Consider the following 23,060-nt stretch of genomic DNA (forward strand, 5'->3'; position numbering starts at 1 on the left):
GGAGGAGGCGGCGGCCGGGAGCCGGGGGAGAGGGGCGGGGGGTGGGTCGGGGGAGGGGAGGAGCGGGATTTGCGGAGCGCGGCGCCGCAGCCGGGAGCCGGCGGGCCCGAGAGTGACCGAGTCACGGCGGGCGCCGGCGGAGCCGCGGCGTCGGACCCGCCTCCTGGAGGAGCTCAGCCCCGGCCAGGCCCGGCCCCATTCCCGCCCCGCGCCGCCTCCCCGCCGCCGCCGCCGCCGCCGCCGCGGGAGCGCTCCCCTGCCCACCCCGCCCCCGCGGCCGAGCCCGGGAGTCGAGTGGGAGTCGGCCGGCCGGCGCGGGCAGCGCCGGGACCCCGCCGGGGACACTGCAGCCGGAGCCCGGGAGGGGCCGCGCCGCCACCGTCTGAACTAGGATGTCCCGACATGAAGGTGAGAGGAGCCCCCGCCCCCACCCCCACCGCCCGGGCCTCGGCCTACCCCGCCCGGGCCAGGCGCCGCGGAGGGCGGCCGGGAAGCGGAGGAGACTTCGGCCGAGCCCGAGCCGGGCCCGAGGCGCCGGGCCTGGGAGCGAGCGAGCGAGAGCGGAGAGCCGCGGCGCCGCCGCCGCCACCACGGCCGCGGCCCTGAGCTGGGCCTGGTGCCGGAGGCGGGGCGGCCGGGCCGGCCGGAGGGTTTGCACTGTCATGGGGCGGGGGAGGGGGAGGGGAGTCGGCGGGGCCCGTTACCGGCGGGAGCCGGGCCCTCGGGACTGATACCGGCCGCCGCGGCCCGCCCGGCCAGCCCCAGAGCCGCGGGCTCCGGCGCGGCCTAGCGCTCCCGCCGCCCCGGAAGGGCTCGGTGCGGCCGCCGAACGGGGCCCCAGGCGGCAGCAGGAGACACAGGAGCCCTCCGTGGACCCAGTAGGCGCGTCCGGTCGCCGGGAGACGACGGCGAGCGCCCCTGCCTGCGGGCGACCGCGGGGCGGGCGGGAAGGCTCTGCGGCCGGGGAACGGGAAGCCCCCGCCACCCGGAGCCCGCCCCGGCCTCGCGGCTAGGCCTCGGCGAGTCCCTGGGCTCGGGTAACCAAGTTCCCGGGGCGGATCCGGCCCGGCCCCGGCGAGTAAACTCCCTGCTCGATCACCCGGTCAGAGCGGGACTCGCTCCCGGCGGGCCGCGGGCCCCTCGCCTGGCGTGCACTACCCTACCTAACCAGGTTTTGGTAAATGACCGTGGTGTAGTCTGTTAGTGGTCAGGGGCGTTTTGGATTTGTTTTTCGGTCTAAAAGCATGATTGGGGTACAGTTGCAGATAAGCAGACAGCTCTAGCCCAGTCCCAGGGCACAAAGAGAAACATGTTTAGGAACGATGTATAGGCATTGAGCCGGTAAAAAAATAAATAAATAAATAAGTTAACTTCAATTTACTGCCATATGGTTTAGAAAAGGGGGAGGGGGTTGTGTTTTCTTTGTTTCGCTACCACAGGTCTTTAAGTAAATAAAAAGTGTTAACATACTTGGCGAAAAGTTTATCCTGGTAAGGTTAATGCAAGATTGTAGAAGTGGCTTTCAAGTATTATGTACTCTTGCTTTTAAAATCCTGTATAGGTGATGTAGGAGTGGAGAAAGTTTAGTGAGTCAGATTAGTGTGTTTCACACCATTGGAAGGGTATTCTTAAGGTAATGCAGGCCTTAGAATTTCGAGGTCGAAAAACTTAGATGGATTAAAATTATATTTAGGGCAAGTTTCAGAATTTGCTCAACTGGGCTGTTGAGATTGACTTAAAGAACATTTTGTGTTCAAGGATTCTGTATTTTAAAAGGCTCAAACCTAATAGGAAATATACTGTCTTTTCTTCACTTATTGTGGGCAAGTGTTGGACATTGTAAGGCAATAAGGGACTTAGGCTCATAGAAACTGTGTCCATTTTCCCAATTTTTCCTACTTAATGGGAATGTGTTCTCTATCTCTGTAATTTAAAAGAAGTTGTTACTAAAGCTACAACTAAATTTTAATTTGGGATGTTAAAGTTTATATTAGATGTAGCTGTGTGTACATAGACCACCTTTAAGACAAAATGAAACGGAGCATGGCCGCAGGCTCTCTTACTCTTAAGAACTGGGAGCGTTAAAACTACAGAATCAGCAATGGAAGAATGGGTTTGAGATCCATTCTCCTGCTTCAGGAAAACATCCAGATAGTTCCATTCTAATTGGATGATGTCCTGGGAAGATTCCTTTACCCCCAGTAATCTTTTAAAGTCACACAGTGTGAACATTCTTGAATATAACACAAATTCTGTAATTTAAGCCCATTTCCCCCTATTTGATCCTGTGGAAAGGCATATGGTTTTGAAACTTACATTACCTTTTACTTACTTGAATACTACTGAACCTCAGCAAGTTAATAGCACACTTTTTCTGGTAACTTACACAATCCCAGATGTTTCTCAAAATGAAACATTGCTATATATAATCCATTAGTTGAAAACTTATAGTACAATATTTGACAAGTGATTATCTTTTGAGGGGCTAGTTTATGGCCTAAGGCAGGAGTGGCAGTCTCATTAAGAATCACATTTAATTCATTAGATATGTTTTGTGGATTATTAGTTCAGGCTGCCATTATTTTCATCAGTAAAAATTTAATCAACAAATTTAGAGTTTGACACCCTTACTATTATAGTTCTTTTCTCACTTTTCTCTTTTTTGGGCAAGCAAATCTCATTTCTCTTAGCATTTCTTTAGTGGTATGATATTTGAGTTCTTTTAATCATCTGTCCCACCTCCACATTCTCTGTGGTGCTTGTTTCCTTTTGCACTGTGACCCAGACTGGATGTAGTAGTCTGGTAAAACATATGAAATGTGCTGCCTGTATTGTTGTACTTGGATTGCGCTACCTTTTCAGTGCCTTCCGAATGCATGTAATTTGTTACTTTGTCTTTGTGCCCACCCTAATGAGTTGCATGATATATGTAATGATGTAACTTTGGACAACTCAGCCCCAAGGTGGACATATGTCAAGCTGAGTCTCTACCTTGTGAAGCAGTGGACCACGTCTGAGAAAGGAGATGCAACCAGGAGCATAAAGAAATGTTCTAGCCAGGGGTCAGCATACTTTTTCTGTAAAAGGCCAGGTAGTAAATATTGTAGGCTTTGTTTGCTATAAGGTCTCTGTCATCTCTGCCATTGTAGTGCAAAAGCAGCAATAGACAACATGTAAATGAATAAGCACAGCAGTGTTCCAATGAAAACTTAATTTTTGGATGCTGACATTTGAATTTTGTATAATTTTCATGTGTCGTAAAATATGATTCTTTGTTTTACCACTTAAAAACGTAGAAACCATTCTTAACTTGCAGGCGTACAAACACAGGAGGTGGCTGAATTTGGCCCACTTTGACCTGTGGGGTATAATTTGCCTACTTCTTTTCTCACCTAGAGCTTTCGAGAGTTGATGGAACTCATAAAGGGCCCACTGTGCTTGGTATTCATGCCATCATTTCCTTTGGGTAATGGTAATGGGGAGTAACTGGTTTGGTCCATGGTTTGTACCTCAGTTTCCAGCCGCACCATGGAGATTGGTAGAGAAGTAATTGTTCTTCAGGAGTGAAAAACAGGCTCCCCACCTTCCCAGACCATGTCTGAGTGGAGTCGGCAGTACTCTACATTAAGTCTCCTGCTTGCCCATTATGACTTTTCTAGCCAGAATTCCATTTTTTTGTCTTTTAATTCGCTTTGTAACATTCTTGTCATCTTATCAAACTTTTTACATCAGTGCCCAGTCACTTTACGTTCACCATACCAACGCCATCTAGTTCCATGTTACACAGTGAAATCAGTCATCTTTTTTTATTTGTAAGAGTATTTTTTTTAATGATTCACTACACACTTTCTTAAATATAGGTATGTTATTCAGAGCTTAAAATGCATTTAATAGCTTGGCAAATTAAAAACCTCAAGTTACTCAGTGCTTATTAGATAAAATGAAATTATGAATGCTCTTGCATGAGTTTGAGCCTAGTTGATTCCCTGGAATTAGGAACACATTTATTGCCTTAAATCAGTCAACCTTTTTTCAGTTGCTACTATGTATAAGGCACTTTCCTAGGAACCAAGGAGTGTGGAGATGAATGAGACGTGGCTCCTCACCTTGAGTCCGGTGGGAAGATGCATGTGTATACAGCTTCTACAGCACAATGGGAGACCGTAAGGAGATAAATGAATTGAGGACAAAATCATTATCAACTTTATTCCTAATGGGTTTTGCCCCACTTCAGAGAGGGAATCTGTTTTTCTTGAGCGCTTTCCTTTTTTGTGGGCTCCTCTTGATTTTGGGAAAAAATGAGATTTCAAATAGAGTGCTTATCTTTACCAGATTTATATTTCCCCTAGCTTTTAGAAGACTTTCATATGTAAAAGTGAGAGCAAGTAGGTGAACAGGTAGGTGATCTTATTGTTACGTTTTTCTCAGAACCATCTGATATTGTTTATTTTCAGACTGTAAAGTATAAAAGTATGTAGGCCATTAATCTAGCTTTTGAAAGTTGTACCATTTTTTGAAATTGTACTGCTCTTGTTAGTAGATTTACATTTCCTCGTCTCTAAAAATATTATCTGACCCTAAAAGCTCACATGCAGATGATCCCAGAGTGAAGTGCAAGAATTTTGTTTTCAGGATTTGGGGACTGCAAAAGCCAGGATTGGTAATTGGCTTGTGATTGTAAGGTGATGACTTTTGCCTTCCTGTAAGTGAAGTAAATTGACTCCCACTGAAAAGATTTTGATTTTTGCTAACATGTCAGACCATTTATTTTACTTTAACTATGATTTGTTAAAAGATTATGACATTCTTAATTAAGGCTTTTTCAGTTCAATAGGTCATGAATTGTATTTACCCTGATTTTAAATAAAGGATAGATAAAAATGTAAATATTTTATTTCTGGGGTCTTTGATTTCATTTCATAAAAAGTTGATTTTGAAGCTCATTTGTCCCATATTTTTGGCATTTGTGTTTAAGTTAAAATGTCATTAAATAAAACTTTCTTGTTTTAAATTAGAAATTTAATTTGGAAGAAACTCCTTTCAGTCTTAGAACTTGAAGAAATATTAGCAGCAATCTTGTTTAAAAGAAAAACTTTTTTATGATAGAAACTTAAACTTCTGATGTGAAATGAACAAAACAAATCCCTTCGATTAGGCTTGCAAATCTTAAAAATGAAGAAATCCATGCACTTACGACTCATAATTTTAAAAACATCAGCTTTAGAGAATCTACCATATACATTTGCTGAGGCTTGTTTTTTGTTGTTGTTTTAAACTGGAGGCTCCAAAAGCTGTTTCTAGTGAAGGTTAAAGTGTGGTTGAATTATCCTAGAAATAGTGTGTCTTTTAATTACATTATAAATATTGCTGGGGAGCTATTTTCATGAGCATGAACTCAAAGGAAACATTTCCTACATTTTATGCTTGTAAAAGTTAAAAGTAAAACCCTGTTCATAATTAAAATCTTTTTTATTTTTATTTACTTATTTAAAATGTTTATTGATTTATTTTTGTATGTGAGACACAGGGAGAGCATGTGGGAGGGGCAGAAAGAGAGGAAGAGAGAATTCTAAGCAAACTCCGTGCTCTCCGTGCAGAGCCCAACTCAGTGCTCCATCTCACAAACCGTGAGATTGTGATGTGAGCCAAAAGCAAGAGTTGGCCACTCTGCTGACTGAGTCACTCAAGTGTCCCTGTTTGTTTTTTTTTGTTTGTTTGCTTGTTTTTGTTTTTGTTTTAGAGAGAGAGAGTGCAAGTGGAGGAGGAGAGAATCTTAAGCAGGCTCCACTCTTAGGGTGGAGCCTGACCAGGGCAGAGCCTGATGCAGGGCTCCATCCTATGACCCTGGGATCATGACCTGAGCCAAAATCAAGAGTCAGATGCTCAACCAACTGAGCCACCCAGGCACCCCTATAATTAAAATCTTTGTTTTGTGTTTTTTAAGTAAGTAATTTTTTTTCTTTTAATGTTTGTTTAATTTTAAGAGGGAGAGACAGAGCATGAGCATGGGAGGGATAGAGAGAGGAAGACAGGATCCAAAGCAGGTGCTGTGCTGACAACAGAGAGCCTGATGTGGGACTTGAACTCACAAACTGTGAGATCATGATCTGAGCTGAAGTGAGACCCTTAACTGACTGAGCCACTCAGGTGCCCCCCCCCAATAATTAAAATCTGTGTGAAAGATTAATTCCATATTAATTTTAGTGTTATACTAGGAACCATGATGTTTTTCAGGTTTTTTTTTTTAAATGATAAGGTATGGTTTTTTCAGTTGCTAAAGTTATTTATTAAATTGAGGAAAGAGCCCTTAAGAGGTATACAGATCAGAACTTTTTTAAAATGTGGTAACTTTGGGGCGCCTGGGTGGCTGAGTCGGTTAAGCTTCCGACTCTTGGTTTTGGCTCAAGTCAGGATCTCACACGGTCTGTGGGTTTGAGCCCTGCCTTGGGCTCTGTGCTGACAGTGCAGACCCTGCTTGGGATTCTCTGTCTCTACCACTTTCTCTGCTCCTTCCCCCTCAAAATAAATAAATAAACTTTAAAATAAAAAAATTAAAATGTGGTAACTTTTGTATTAGTCATGTCCTGATTCGTGTTGGAGTGGGGATAAGGCAGACAGTTCCCGAAGGGAACATACTACCTAGATTACATAGGAAGGAAGTGAGTGATCATGAAAAGAGAGGGTGTTCTTGGGATGGTAAGGATAGGAGGACAGGACAGTGCCGTCAGAGGAAAGTTAGGCAAGGTGGACATGAAGCTTGGAAATGATCTGTAGCCACAGGAAGTTAAGAGACAGAAGACCACCTTTCATGCTGAGTACCAGGAGGTGAAAATTCATCTTCCTGTGAAGCTAGCAATAGATGAATTTCCTTGTTAGGCACCTTCCAGGGTGCCATCCCTACTACCTGTCTCACCACTCTCCCACAGTGTTTGTTAATCGTGCTTTTAGTTGTTGTCTTTCTGAATAGAAAGACAGTTCACGTACATGGGTCTATCCAGTTCATGTACATGGTCCATTTATTTCTTCCACAGCCACAGTGCCAACCAGCAGTCCAGCAGACCTTGCCAATGGCTGTAAGGAGTATCAGGGAGGAATGATATGAATGGATCCCAGCAAGTCCATCACTGCTGTTAGAAAAAAACAACTAAAATCACGAGAGTGGGTCAGTCAAGTCACCTTCAGCTAGGAGGGACAGACAATAAATGGGTGAAGCCTCTTGACATCATGATTAATTAGGTTTAGCATTATGTTCTACTGAGTTGTGTGGGTTTGTTTTTTTTCCCCCCCTCACTGGTTCTCAGTGCTAGTGTCATGAACTTCAGCTTTTTTTTTTTTTTTTTCTGTTAAGAGGATTTTCATAAGGAGAGTCACTTTAGAGTGCTAACTTGAGGACCTATTAGAACAGTCACAGGCATAATCAGTTATAATTTATTTTTTGTTTTTGGCTTTTGTTTCTTTTTGAGACTGTCACCCTCCCCTCCCACCTAGTAAAGTGGAGGGTCCCTCTAGTGGCACCCTTGCCTTATTCTCCAAGCATTTTTTTATGCCGTAATTGTTTGCTTGTGTGCCTCCCCAACAAGTTACCTGAAAGACAGGTATAGTGTTACACTTACCTTTACACCCTACCACCAAGCACAATGTCTGGACTGTCGGAGGCCAGACATTTGAACACTTGTGGGTGATTGTTAGAGATGTTATTACTTGTCTAAAAAATGGTGAGACTAGAAACTGCTGTCTTCTGCTTTTATCTGGGAAGCTGGTTAAGAAGGAGGGAGATGGTAGGAAAGATTTGGAACTTTCATAAAAGTAAGAGGGGATGAATAAACTACGTAGAGTGAAAACTTAAAGGAAGGTGACTCCTGGGGGAATGACTTGGGATTAGACTCCGGTACTATTTTTTTGTTCTACTTCTGTCTCTGGTTTTGGATTAACTGGCTATGGGTTCTGAATATTAATTGCACCATGTGTGAGTTTTCTGATTCATTCATTCATTCATTCAGTGGGTATTTATGGACTTCCTACTTGAGTACTACTCAAAATCATCTCGAGAGCTTGCCGCAAGTTGTTGACCCTTGCTGCAGCATTGATAATATTCAGTGGGTTTGAAACACCTTTGGGAATTAAATGCTTTCCTGTTGCACAGGCTGTGGTTCTTTTACAATTTGCTGGAATTAGTCCTTAAAATTTATATCTTATGACAGGGTAATTAAATCATGTAAATACTTTAATGTTTTGACAATATTCATCCACCCCTCCTTTTTTGGGAGAGAGCATGTTAGCAGGGGCGAGGGGCAAGGGAGTAAGGGAGAGAGAGAAAGTGAGAATCCTAAACAAGCTCCACACTCAGCACTGAGCCTGACGTGGGGTTCGATGAACCCTGGTTCATGACCTGAGCCAAAATCAAGAGTTGGACACTCAACCAACTGAGCCACCCAGGCGCCCCTCTTTTTAAGCCTACTTTCATTTAAGTTTCTCAATTCTAATTCTGCCCAGCAGTACATTTCTTTCCTTAATATTGTCCTTAGACTGTGAACGTCTCAACACATATCTGCATATGTGAAAGTATGTTCAAGTAGGTTTATAGGTTTATAAGTAAAACTCATAGGTTTATAAGTATCTTTGATGCTTAGAAAACAACTCAAGGGATTAAATGTTTAATTTTTGTATTCAGTATAGTTTGTGTGTGAAGGCCTAATGGTTATATAGCAACTGTTGGAATACCTAGATGGTACTTGTTTTTATTATTTCTCCTCAACCATTATTCTTCTTTGGTGTCTTCTATGGTTGTAGAGGTTTGGCAGTGCAAGGAAATGAGAATCTTTCTAAATTAGGAGTTAACGGCATCGCAGTAAAACAGGCAGGGATTATTTAAAGGAGTTGTTACAGATGTGTCTCTTCTGTAAGAATGAAATAAGTACATGCTGGGAGCTGGGGGTGCTGGGTATTGGGAACCACATAGTTTTCTAGTTTTCATAATCTGAGATCTTACATTTAGCCTGATTAACACTGCTAGGGACTCTGATACAGTAAATTGCAATTTGAAATTAACGTAAAATGTGCAGAGGAGGGACTGATCTTCCCTTCCATAGGAAAAATGGTGATTAGCACCTGAAGTGACAGTGGGTAAGCATTTGACCCATGGTTTTCCTGACATTCCCTGTTAGGCGTATGATATCACTTCATGTTCTTTCACTGCTCCATGTCATTTTCTACAAGCTTTTTAGAAGTGCAAGCCACATGTAATTTTATTTTTTTATTTTTATTTTTTTAAGCCACATGTAATTTTTTTGAGAGAGAGAGAGAGAGAGAGCCACTGAGCGCAAGTGAGGGAGGGGCAGAGGGAGAGAGAGAAAGAGAAGAGAGAATCCTAAGTAGGCTCCATGGCTCGTTCTTATGACTGGTGAGATCATGACCTGAGCCAAAATCAAGAGTCAAATGATTACCCAACTGAACCATCCAGGTGCCCCTAGGCACATGTAATTTTAAATTCTCTGGTAGCCACAGTAGTAAACTAAGAAGGTGAAATTAAATTTAAATAGTTTAATACTTTAACCTAGTATATCCAAGTTAACATTAATCAATCAAGATAAAATTATTATATTCTTTTTTTCTTACAAAGTTACAAAATTCTAGTATATATTTTACACTTAGCACACTTTAGTTCATATCATCTGAGAATCATCTTTAGACTTGTACATTAGGAGTCTGCTAATAGACCATATATAGTCTCTTTCTGTAGGTACGTTTTGATGTAGTATTGCCATCTGCTCAATGGTGAGTTCATTAACATTCTGGATTTTTGCTTCTTGAATTAATTTCCTAAGAACCCAGATTTTACCTTTTTCACTTAAAAATTTTTTTAACCTACATTGGCAACATTTAACCATTACAATAGAAAACTACTTTATAAGCAGCTATAAATGTATATAAATTATAATCCCTCTGGGCCCTTCAGATTGGAAGAGTAAATAATGGCCTCAGGGTGATTTTAATGTGAGTTTGTGGGGTTATTTTAAGTCCTCCGTAATGACAAATGTAAAATTTATAAAAATTGTTACTAGTCCATTGCAGGTTCTATTATGGTGGAATCCGAAGATTGTTTGGGTTCTATCTGGTGTGGATAGACTTTTCATCATTTGAAGAAAGTGACATCCAGGCTTGGTAATTTATTGTAGGTGTATTTCATTGTAATGAGATTGGGTCTCTAGTATCCATCTGGAAAAGGCCTTTGCCATCTAACAACAGAAAAACAGATGGTTATGACTCTTATTTAAAGCAGTTTTAAGAAAATTGGGGCATTTGGCTGGCTCAGTAGAGCATGCAACTCTTAATCTTAGGTTGTGAGTTCAAGCCTCACATTGAGCATTTTAAACCTATGTTACTTTAAAAAAAAAAAAAAAAGAATTTTAAAAAGTAATTTTAAGAAAATGGATTATGGAGCTAATAGCCAGCCCATTGTCAAGGTTAGCCAGCCACTGGTGATTTCTCTTTTTTACCTGTTTGGTGTGCTGTTTAGCCAGTTAGAACTAGATTTGCAAATAAAAATGCACTGTTTCAGAGATAGTCTGTTAAAAATTAAAGACCTAGTGTTTTTTTTCCTTCATTTCACTGAAGCAGCAGTTCCACAGAGCAGTGGGTTTTATGGTTCTGTTCTTTTTCAGTCCCCCTACAGCCAGATCTTTGAAACATCAGGAATTTATGGCTTTTTTTTCTTTAATAGTGTAAAAATACTAGTATTGTATGGCTTGGGTGCTTTCACCTAGTGTTTTTCAAAGGGTAGTTTAGGACGTGCGCTATTAGCACCACCTGGGAACTTGGACAGAAATGCAGATTCTTGGATGCTGCCCTGGACCCACTGAATCAGAGTTTCTGGAGGTGGTGCCAGGAGTTTGTGTTTTCACAAGCTTCTTACCTGGACCCAGTTATGACCAAAAGCATTTATGTGTCAGATGGTTATCGCTGGTGACAGGGACACACAATGGTTGTGATACAATTTTTTTATGGTATGGTACCAGTCAAATAGAAATTCAATTGCTGACCTTGACTTTATACTTTTTTTTTTTTAATTTTTTTTTAGTGTTTTTATTTATTTTTGAGACAGAGAGAGACAGAGCACGAGCAGGGGAGGGGCAGAGAGAGAGGGAGACACAGAATCCAAAGCAGGCTCCAGGCTCTGAGCTGTCAGCACAGAGCCCGTCTCGGGGCTCAAACTCACAGACCGTGAGATCATGACCTGAGCTGAAGTCGGATGCTCAACTGACCGACCCACCCAGGTGCCCCTTGACTTCATTCTTCTTGAACACTATGTTACTGTCACCTGAGGAGGTGAGAGAGAAGTGTGGCTCCCCACTCTAGACCAGTACTATAAATTTACTCAACACACATTTACTGAATTTATTGAATGTATACTTGAGGCTTGAAAGATACCATAGTGAACAAAACAGAGAAGATTCCTGTCCCTGTTGCACTCACATTCTATTAGAAGGAATATATCAGGGGTATATGGTCTGTGAGCCAAACCTGGCTGGTTGCTTGTTTTTGTTTGTTTGTTTAGGATTTTATTTTTAAGTAATCTCTATACCCAACATGGAGCTCGAACTCACAATCCCAAGATCAGGAGTCACATGTTCTACCAACTGAGCCAGCCAGATGCCCCTGTGATTTTTATATTTTATTTTATTTTATTTTAGTTATATTTATATTTAAATTCAAGTTAACATATAGTGTAGTATTGGTTTCAGGAGTAGAATTTAATTGGCTGCTGGTTTTTATAAATGAAGTTTTATTGGAACATAGCTGCATCTGCTCATTTACATATTGTCTAAGTTCTTTTTATATTGTAAGGGTTGAGTTGAGCAATTGTGACAGAAAAAGTTGAAAATATTTGCTATTTAGCTATTTACAGAAAAAGCTTGTGGGTCTCTGGGGTAGACCATAAAAGAATAAATATGTGATATGTAAGAAAGTGTTAGGAGTTGACAGGTATTATGAAAAACCATTCAGTGGGTTAAGGGAATAGAGAGTGGGGGCCTACTTTAGATACTGTAGTCAGGGAGGGCCTTCTTGAAGATGGGACATTAAAAGAAAAAATTGAATTAAGTGAAGTATATTTAAAGAAGGAAGGATATGGCTGAAGGTATAGCAAGTACAGAGGTACTGAAACTTGGAATGTTTTGGGAACAGCGTCAAGGCCACTGTGACTGGAAGACTGTGATTGAGGGGGGAAGGGATAGGAAAGTGCCATAGCCAGGGCCAGATCCTGAAGACCCTTGTATTGTGGGCTGTAGTAAAGACTGTTTACCTGTGAGTACATCGAGAAAAACATTTTCAAAGCCCTTCTATAGAGAGCGGTCTTTTTGGCTAAACAAATGGCAAAGGCTGGAAATTAAATACTTGGTGTTACAATGCATTCCAACATCTCTAAGAAACATTTCTTTATAAACTTTCCCTTACACTCTTTACTCTTAAGCTTTGTGGTCCTCAGCCCCCATGTATCTATGTATTCTATTTAGCTAATGTTTCTTGTACATTAGAAATAGATAGAGGGGTTTGGTAGAGATCAGATATTTCCCTGGTTTGAATGTAAAACCCTTGAGCCTAGAAATTGGGTCATCAATATTAGCAGGTTTCAAACTTTAAAAAAATATAACTCATAGTAAGAAGTGTATTTGATATTATCCAATAGTTACATACATATGTAAAGAAATAAGTTTCACAAAACAGTACTTATCTTTACTATGAGAGATGTATTCTGTTTCTGTTATTTCATTAAAAACAAAAATACTAGGGACACCTGGGTGGCTTAGTCAAGCATCTAACTCTTAATCTCAGCGCAGGTCTTGATCTCAGGGTCTTGAGTTCAAGCCCTGTGTTGGGCTCCACACTGGGTGTGAAGCCTGCTTAAAAGAAAAATAGTTGTGACCTCCTAGACTGATTTCCCATTCTATTCAGTTTGTGACTTGCTATTTGAAAAACACGGCCAATGCTATCTAATCCAAAACTTGGGAGTCCCTTATGTACAAGGTATTGTGATAGGTACAGAGACAAATGGAAAACAATTTTTCCTCTTGGAGGGGGATATTGGAAGTTCTAAGTATATTAGATAAACTAGCTGTAGTATAACTGGAGCAGTAAGTGTCAAATCAGTTATTACAAGTTCCATGATGTTATTAGCAAGTGGAATAGAATGTTTTTTGGGTGTCAGAGAAGGCATTTCCAAAAGTTTGATATTTAGACTGAAGACTTGAAAAAATACTGTGGGTATTTTTAATTGAAGTATAATTGACATAGAATATTATGTTAGTTTCAGGTATACAACATAGTGATTTGGTATTTGTATACATTATGAAGTGATCACCACAAGTCTGGTTCCCATATGTCAGCATACAAAGTTTTTACAATATTAATGACTATTCTCTATGCTATAGTACCATATTTTTATAACAAGAGTTGGAAATAGGGCTGTCAACCAAGTGAGAGAATGGTAGAGGGTAAACTACAGAGCTACGCAAATCTGAGATGTGCTCAAGAGAGGTGGGTGGGACAACACTGAGACCAGGGTTTCTGGAACAGAAGACTCCTGTATGTCTGCTATGGGAGTGAGGTATTAGAATGATTGATTTACCTAGGACGCTTACCTGACTGAGCCACCCAGGGAACCAATTTATTTAATATTTTTAAGATTTTATTTTTAACAATCTTTATATCCAACGTGTGGGGCTTGAACTTGCAATCCTGAAAGCAAGAGTCATATGCTTTACCAACGGAGCCAGCGAGGCACCCTTGCTGACCCCTGCTTTAATCCATTTATTTAATAAATATGTCTTGGGGGCCCCTAATGTGGCTTGGTCAGTTAGGTGTCCGACTCTTGATCTCAGCTCGGGTCTTGATCCCAGGGTTGTGAGTTCAAGTCCTGAGTCAGGCTCCGCAGTGAGTGTGGAGACTCCTTAATATTCTCTCCCTCTCTCGCTTTGCTCTTCTCTCCTGCTCACACTATCTCTCTAAAGTAAGAAAAAAATTTTTTTTAATTAAAACAGAAAAGATGAGATAGTTGCTGAAGTGGGTGCAAATAGACCTACTTGGTGATTAATTAGACAGGGATTATGGAGGGGTGAAAAGTCTAGGAAAATAGCGTTTTGGTTAGTTGGGCAGCACCATTCATCAAGCTGCATATCTAAGAAACATGCCTTGAGGGAGAAGGTGGAAAGCAGGGGAAAGAAAAGTGGTTTCCATTTTTAGAATGTTGGGTTTGAAGTACATGTGGGAAATCCAGGTAGAGATTTCCAGGGGCAGTTGAGCATGTGGGGTCTAGAATTCATGAGTTTGGGCGTAATCCATAGTAGTAGAGTTGGTTGCTCAGTGATGGTGAGAACATAGACATTGAGAGGATGAGGAGACTGATCAATAAGCCCTTGGAAACACTTAACATTTAAGAAACAGGAGACTGAATGGGAATAGCCTGGAGAGTAGGAAGAGAACCAGGAGAGAATGTTGGCATTGAAACTTAGGAAGATGATTTTCTGGGAAGGAGGATTCAGTCAGTATTGCTGCAGATGGGTCAAGAAGATAAGAAATGAAGTGTTCACTGGCTGGAGCTCTTGGAGTGAGGAAGGTTGTGGAACTTGATGTGCACTTTCAAAGGAGTGGGCTAGAGCCCAGACTGCAGGGTGTTAAATCCTGAAAGAACACGAGAAGTTAGGAATACTCCCTAAAGATTTAACTGTGAAGGGAAGGAGAGATGTCAACAGTGAAAGGTATCTCTAGCACCTGGAGCAGGTTTTGGCAGATATTAGAGACTGGGAAAATCATTCATTCAATACTGTGCCTACTACTAGTATAGTATTTAAAAGTGGGGTAGAGTAATGAAAGATAAATTCTCATTGGGGGGCAAAAAAGAAACGTATCATATAATTTTGGTTCATGATAAATATTCTGAAGAGCATAAAGCAGAGTGAGGGAATAGGGAATAAGGATTAAATGTTGTAGAAGGTGAATGAGTGCTCTGTGTAGCTATTTTTAAAAGAATGCTCAGGAGGGCCTTTCAGAGGATGTGCTCCTTTGAAGCAGAGACTTAGTCAAATATAAAGCCCTGGGGTTAGAGTAAAGTAGGTTGTTTGAGGAACAGAGTAGCTGGAGCTGACCAGATGGGAGGATGAGGAGAGAAGAAGAGGTAGCGATGGACTGACTCCAGATTATATGGGGCACTTAGAGGCTATGATGAGACATTTGAACTTAATTCTTTGAATGTCGAGCTACCAGGACTTGCTGGTGTAGTGTAGGCAAAACCACGTGGATACGAAGAAGGCCATTTACTGAGACAGGGAAGCCAGGGGGGAAGGAACGTGTTTGGAGGTGGAGGTCAGGAGTTCTGTTTCAGACACACTAGGTTAGAGATGTCTGTTAGATGTTCAGGCAGAGCTGTCTAGGCCATTTGGATGAATGACCTGGAGTTGAACTGGCTGAATGAGTGAATGAAATCAAGACTTGATGTGACTGTTGCTCTTCTCTCCAGTTTACTGGGGCTTGAGTTCCCCAAACCTTTTAGTAGGTAAATGTCTGTTTGGAAGCCTATGACCCTTGTCTTTTTTCTCAAAGTAGCAAGAAAGAGGGAGCACAGAGGTAGAAAGCCCCATGTCTCCTGTGGCAGTGCTGTAGTGATACAGTTCCAGACAGGAGAGCTCACTGTGGGAATTAGGCCAGTTTGGCAGCTGGGTAATGAATTAGTTTATTTTCGTTCTTTTCTCGCCAATAAATCAAGAGGAAGATAGAATAATAGACCTTTTGGTCCAGAAGGAAATCAACCTTCTATTTTTTTCCCAAATTGTGTTCTAGAAAGGCTGAGTCATACTACTTGAGATCATAGTGAGGACTAGAATTCAGATCCCATGACTCTTGTTCCAGCCCATTTTCTACTGTATATGCTGCTGGGATGAGGGCTCAGAGTTTGTTAGTTTGTAGACTAATACTAGAGGCTAGACTTCTGCATTAGATAGAATTTTCCTGTGTACTCAAATTTTTTCTGAGATGCTGAATAGTAAATTTAAGGATGGGATTTTGGAGCCAGACTGCCTGGGTTCAAACTCTTCCTTAGTCACTTACTCACTGTGACGTCAATAAGTTGTTTACCTCTCTGTGCATCATTTCATGAAATGGGCATAATGTTTACTTAATCTCAGGGTGTTTAGTCGATTGATTATTATATATAAAAATTTAGGCTAGTGACTGGCATATAATCACTCATTGGGGCACCTGGGTGGTTCAGTCTGTTGAGCATCTTAACTCTTGATATCTGCTGAGGTCATGATCCCAGGGTCTTGGGAGCCCTGTGTGAGTCTCAGTGCTGAGTGTGGAGACTGCTTGGGATTCTCTCTCTCCCTCTGCCTCTCTCCCCTGCTTGCACTGTCTCTCCCTCTCTCTCTAAAAGCAAGGGGGAAGGGGACACCTTGGTGGCTCAGTCGGTTGAGCAGTTGACTCTTAGTTTTGGCTCAGGTCGTCATCTCATGGTTCGTGAGTTCAAGCCCCACATCAGGCTCCATGCTGACAGTGTAGAGCCTGCTTGGGATTCTCCTTCTCTCTCTCTCTCTCTCTCTCTCTCTCTCTCTCTCCCTTTCCTCCTTATGTGCACATGCTCCCTCCCTCCCTCTCTCTCTCAAAATAAGTAAGCTTAAAAAAAAATTAAACAAATAAAAAATAAATTAAAAAAATAAAGGGGCACCTGGGTGCCTTAGTTGATTGAGCGTCCGACTTTGGTTTGGGTCATGATCTCAATGGTTCGTGAGTTCAAGCCCCACGTTGGACTCACTGCTACCCACTTTGGATCCTCTGTCCCCCTTGCTCTCTGCCGTTTCCCCACTCGTGCTCTTTCTCTCAAAAATAAATAAAACATTAAAAAAAATTGTTTGAGCCACCTTCATTTGTGTCTTGGATGTAGAAAACAGCTGTTTTTCACACTTCTAAATTCTTCGCATATAATTTGAGCACTAACAATATGCAAATTATATTTTCTTATTTGAGATATAGTCCCTGCACTCAAAGAATTTGTATTCTATTGAAGAAGGAAGGATAAAAATACAGGAGATAACAAAAGCTTACCCTTACAGGCCAATGAAAGCTATGGATACTCTCTTCCTTTTCTGATATTCTGTAAATCAAAGTGTCCGATGAAGGCATGGAGACTGAGGAGAAGGGATCTGAGCCGTCTTTGTGGAGAAGGGACTTGCTTGGATAGAGTAGAAGCAGAAGATATTCCAACCAAGGCAGTAGGCAGAAATGAGTACGTAATAAGAAGGCTACATAGATATTATTAGATGAGGATGTAAGAGGAACTTTTCACTGGTTGAGTAGCTCAGGGTGTTGATCCATAGGTTAGTGGCAACCTAAAGGCAGGACTAAGGAGATGATTCTGTATCTTTTTTATGTTCTAGGACTTTTTAAAAAAGTCAACTGAGATTAACACATAATTATTAATATGTTCCCCTGGTCTATTACTTAGTTTTCAACACATTTTGCCATTTTTATATCAGCCGCCTCTCTTTTTTAGGGTTTGAACATTTTACAAATCCCAGACCTGCATATCATTTTACCCACAAATATTTCAGCATTTATCTCTAGCTGATAGGGAGGCATTAAACATACATGCTTGCATGTGAAGCCACAGTATCATTATCACACTTGACAGAAAAAACAATAATTCTTTAATATTATCTAATACCCAGTTCATGTTCAGTTTTTCCAGTTGTCTCAAAAGTGTCTTTTTTTTTTTTAATGTTTGTTTAAACAATTTTTGAAAGAGAGTGCAAGTTGGGGGCGGGGGGACAAAGAGAAAGACACAGAATCTGAAGCAGGCTCCAGGCTCTAAGCTGTCCGCGCAGAGCCCAACACGGGGCTCGAACCTACGAAGTGCGAGATCATGACCTGAGCCGAAGTTGGTTAACTGACTCCAGGTGCCCCTCAAAAATGTCTTTTTAAAGTTAGTTTGTTAAAATCAGTATTTAAACAAGGTCTACATATTACATTTGGTTGGTATGTCCTTTAAAATCTGTATTTGTAACAGTCCTCTCCTCTTTTAAAAGTGCTGTTTATTTGTTAAAGAAACTAGATTATTTCTTTAATAGTATGTCTCACATTCTGGCTCACGTTTTTATGATGTCTTTTTAACATATTCTTTCATTTCCCCGTATTTATGTGATACTCAGTTCTAGAAGCTTGATTCAGATGTATGTTTGTTTTGATAAGACCGTTTCATAGGTGCTAAATATTTCATAATAATTCTTATTATATCACATTGAGAGGCCCATAATGTCTGGTTGTCTCAGTAGGTTCAGATGTCAGCCTGTCCCTCCATTGGCTGTCAGTGATGTAAGCTGCCTGGATCTTTTGCTTCATAGTGGTTGCAAGACGTTGATTTTCCAGCTCTTACAATTTTTCATGTGTTTATTCAATGGAATTTTTCTGTAAAGAACTCTTAGTCATATATGCTTTAAAGAAATCACTGTAATATAAAGGAAAAATAAAAATGAAATGATGTATAATAAAATAATGTGTCTTTCAAGATGTAAATGCTCAGGCAGAATTATATTAGAGGAAATAATGAGGAGTTTGTACCAATATATAGAATCACTGCGAATGTGACAGCTTCAAATGCAAATCCTTAACAGACATCTTGGCAGTTCAGATACCTTAAACAATGTTGCCGTTGATGCTGTTCCTTTTTGAACAACTCACAGTGTCAAGTTCTACACAATTACACGAACAATTGTGTTACTGGTAATTTCAATGTGTGTAAAAATCATGCAAAAAGTACTTAATATCTATATGTAAAATTGACCTATCTTCTGAGTTCAGGTCATTATAAACAGTTTTTCCATTGAGACATTTTATTTACTTTTTTGTTTGTTTGTTTATTTATTTATTTTGAGAGACAGCACGAACAGGGGAGGGACAGAGAGAGAGAGGAAGAGAGAGAATCCCTAACAGACTCTGCACTGACAGTACGTAGCCCCACTCAGGCCTTGTACTCATGAATTGTGAGATCATGACCTGAGCCAAGATCAAGAGTCAGATGCTTAACCAACTGAGCCACCAAGGAACCTCTTTTTTTTTTTTTTTTTTTTGAGAGAGAGCGCAAGCACAAGTGGGGGAAAGGGGCAGAGAGAGAGCTTTAAGCAGGTTCCATACTCAGTCAGAGCCCGACCTGAGTTCAGTGTGAGTCCATGACCCTGGAATCATGACCTGAGCCAAAATCAAGAGTTGGATGCTCAACCAACTGAGCCACTCAAGCACCCCTACTTTTTTTTTTTTTTTTTTTTTTTTAAAGTAAACTCTATACCCAACCTGGGGCTGGAACACAACCCTGACATCAAGAGTCACATGCTCTACTGACTGAGCCAGCCAGGCACCCCTCCATTGGGACATTTTAAAGTCATGGGAAAAGTGGGACAGTTTTTCACTGTGTAATATTGTCCATCACATTACAAGTTTCTAGAATCCCTGGCCATTGACCTCCCACATGTTGAGGTAAATTACCCAGTCATTGTGATAACCAAATTTTCAAAATGTCCTCTCAAAAGTAATGTTACCCTCTTTAAGAATCTACGTTAAGTGAATATATTAAGGCAGAAAATCAAATAACTACTACGAGTAAACATTTGAAAGTGAGAGATAGGGGCGCTTGGGTGGCTCAGTCGGTTAAGCATCTGAGTCTTGATTTTGGCTCAGGTCATGATCTCACAGTTCGTGGGATCAAGCCCTGCATCCTGCCCTGTGCTGATAACACAGAGCCTGCTTGGGAGTCTCTTCTCCTTTTTCTCTGCTCTCCCCTGCTCACACGCTCTCTCTCTCTCAAAAAAAGTAAACATTAAAAAAATTTTTTTATTAAAAAAGAAAATAAGATAAAATACATCTCTTTTTGCTAATAATACTTTACGCCTGGCAAACCTAAGGGACTCTTAAAAATTATTAGAATTAATGAGATAATTTAGTAAGTGTTTATATACCTAGAAGTGAGAATTGCTGGATCATAAGGTATGACTAATTTTCATTTAACATATTCTGTTGCACTTTTTTCCCCTCATTGCTTCTTCCTGATTATTGTCAGTCTTAAAGATATGAAACCTTTTTGATATGATAGGACTTTTTCCCAGTCGCATTGGCCTTGTATATGTGTGGTGCCTTGGCTCCTCCAAAAGATTTTCATTTTTGTTGTAGAAGACATTGCTCTGCCTTTTCTTTATGCTTTCTGGATTTCATAAGGCCCAAAAGGTCACTTTTTTTTTTTAAGATTTTATTTTTAAGTAATCTCTGCACCCAACAATGGGGCTCAAACTTGCAACCCCAAGATTAAGTCCCTGCTCTACCTACTGAGCAAACCAGGCACCCCTAAAGAGGTCACTTTTTTGGCCATTTGCCATGCCCATAATTTTCTGTTTATTAGCTTGCTTGCTTTTAGACAGAAAAGGTAAAAAATAAATTGAGGGAGTGAGTTAAACACATACATGTGGGAAGTGGGGAAATTGAATGTATGTGCTTTAGAGAGAGGAGGAGGACTTAGAGGTGGGAAATACATCACAGAGTAAGACTGAGAGCCCAGAAGGGGAAGGACCTTGTAGGAGAATTGTTGACCACTGGCCTGTTTATTAACTGCAGCTTGCTTACTTGACCCCGAATTTAGCAAGAAATCGATTTTTATAACACCCAGAAAACACATGCGTAATGGAAACACAAGTTTCATGAAACTACCCTATTTGCACTGCACTCTGATAATTTTCTATTGCTTTTTCAAGAAATTGTGCTTATGATCAGTGATTCTCAACCCTATCAGTGCCTCATTTATTTGTATAATAAATATTTTAACACTGTTGATTGTTCTGAAATAAAGTTAATTGATAAGTCATCAACTACCTTATATGTTAAAGTTAAGTACATTGTTGAGTGCCTACATCTACTTACAGTAAATACTTTTGGATTTACAAGAAATAAGATCAGAAAACATACCCTATAAAAAGTATAGGAAAATGAAAGAGTTGAGATCTATGTAGATAGTAGAATAAAAACTGTTAGAATAAATAAAAAGGGAAATAAGAGAAAGAGGGAAATTTTTAAAATAGGGAAAATATAAAGAGAGAAATAATCTTACTTGATATAGGGATAACATAAGACAAATTAGACTATCTATCTTACTGAATAAATAAAAGTATCATTAGGGGCACCTGAGTGGCTCAGTCCATCAAACGTCCGACTTTTGATACCGGCTCAGGTCGTGATCTCTCAGTTGAGAGGTGGGTAGCACTGTATACTCACCAATGAGTTTGTCGTTTATGAGTATAGCGTCAAAATAATTCCCTGTGAAATGACTTGGCATGAGACCAGGAAGTTGAAGTCTCATGGAAAACCTAGTGGAACACCCACCATTAGCAACCTACAATCAGCTTCTAGTCTTCAACCCCCACCTGGGGAGCAAATTCTTTGGTAAACAATACGGAGTTGAGGCTAGCCTGGAAAAAGAAACAGCGGCTGTGTGGGAGGCTTTGGGAGGCATTATTAGAGTAAAAAAGAAAATAACAGCCCCAGATAAAGTTTAACATTTAATTTTCACAAACATGGATTTCTAATCATTCTGCAACAAAAAGTTAAGTATGTATAGGACAACCTTGATGTGAAATATGTTTAATGTTAATACAATTTAGAAAGAACCTTCTATTTCATAAGTCCCTGCTAAATCATGTTTGGAAATAAATGTATTCCGAATAGTCTCTATTACCTATTTGAAAATTATAGCTGCAAAAGCACTGTGGTACAGGTATGCGGTGGTAGAAGCTTCATCATTGCAAACAGCTTCGTCGTCAGATTTTCTGAAATGCTAAACAGTGTTTTGTAAAGTTATAAATGAAGCAAAATGGACTTTTCTTAACTTATGGGATGGTGGCATACCTGGAAAATCAGTGTTTTTAAAGCTGCAGAAATATTTTGTGTTTATGGGGAAAGTGGAGTTTAGTAGTATGATTAGATAATTTTAAAGGTTGTTATTATTATTTTATTTCCTACATGAATGTCTCCTGGGAAATTTGGCCTAGCTTATTGAGATTGTTGAACAGTTCTTTACTGCATGTCCAGACACCTAGTATCTTTGGTGCTTTCCCCCCAATAAACTTCAGTAGTAGCCCCAATCATTGTGATGAACAAAAAATACCCCCACAGAGTTCCAGTATGCCCCCTGGGAGTGGTACCTCCAAGGAGAGCTAGTGTGCATAAACTGATTTCATTGAGTCATGACCTCTAGTTTGAAAAACACAGAAGGCTTTTGCATCTTCCTCAAAACTAGCAGAGAATCAATTGCAACATTATTGGAAATGTAAGATTACTTCCTAGTGTTGATGGATCTGCTTCAGTTAGCTTTGTTCTTTACATTCTGGCTTTCAGACTCCAAGGTAGATTTTAGTGACCTCCAGTACAAATGATACCAGTGTCCCGTGAAATAGGCAGATATCCTTTCAAAGGCATATTTCAGTTTGTCTAATCTCTGAACATACCCCACGCATGCCTTGTTAGAGCACTTACTACACTATCTGAGGATCATTTGTTGAACCATCTGCCTCCTTGGTTTTTTTTTTTAATAACCTTTTAACTGTGTAGTAATTTCAGATTTACGGGAAAGTTGCAAAGATAGTGTAGAGATTTCCCATTTACCCCTCACTCATTTCTGCTAATGTCAACATGTTACCATGGCATATTTGTCAAGACTACTAACCTGACATTGGTGCGTTTATTACTAAACTGGAGATTTACTTGAATTTTTACCAGTTTCTCCACTAATAGCCTTTTTCTGTTACAGGATCCAGTATAGGGTAGCACATTGTATTTAGTGCTTCCTAGTTTTGACTTCAGTAGCTGCAGAGAACGAGTGCATAAATCCTTTGCCATTCTGTCATTATACTGTATTCGTTTCTCATGTTAAAACAAGACACCCAAGGGGCGCCTGGGTTGAGCATTGGACTCTTAGCTCAGGTCATGATGTCACAGTTCGTGGGTTTGAGCTCCGCATTGGGCTCTGTGCTAAGAGCAAC

At 40.6% G+C, this 23,060-nt stretch overlaps 1 protein-coding gene across 1 annotated transcript in view; it reads left to right on the forward strand.

Annotated features, from left to right (window-relative positions):
* The first annotated feature begins 272 nt into the window (after positions 1–272).
* Positions 273–23,060, forward strand: part of KCMF1 (potassium channel modulatory factor 1) — a 78,318-nt gene continuing 55,530 nt past the window's right edge. The window contains exon 1 of the mRNA XM_053890891.1: positions 273–408. Coding sequence (XP_053746866.1) covers positions 393–408 — 16 coding nt within the window. The 5' untranslated portion in view covers positions 273–392. The remainder of the gene's footprint in view (positions 409–23,060) is intronic.

This window comes from Panthera pardus, unplaced genomic scaffold, assembly GCF_024362965.1.
Source record: "Panthera pardus isolate Hobbes unplaced genomic scaffold, ASM2436296v1 HiC_scaffold_26, whole genome shotgun sequence".
Classification (NCBI taxonomy): domain Eukaryota; kingdom Metazoa; phylum Chordata; class Mammalia; order Carnivora; family Felidae; genus Panthera; species Panthera pardus.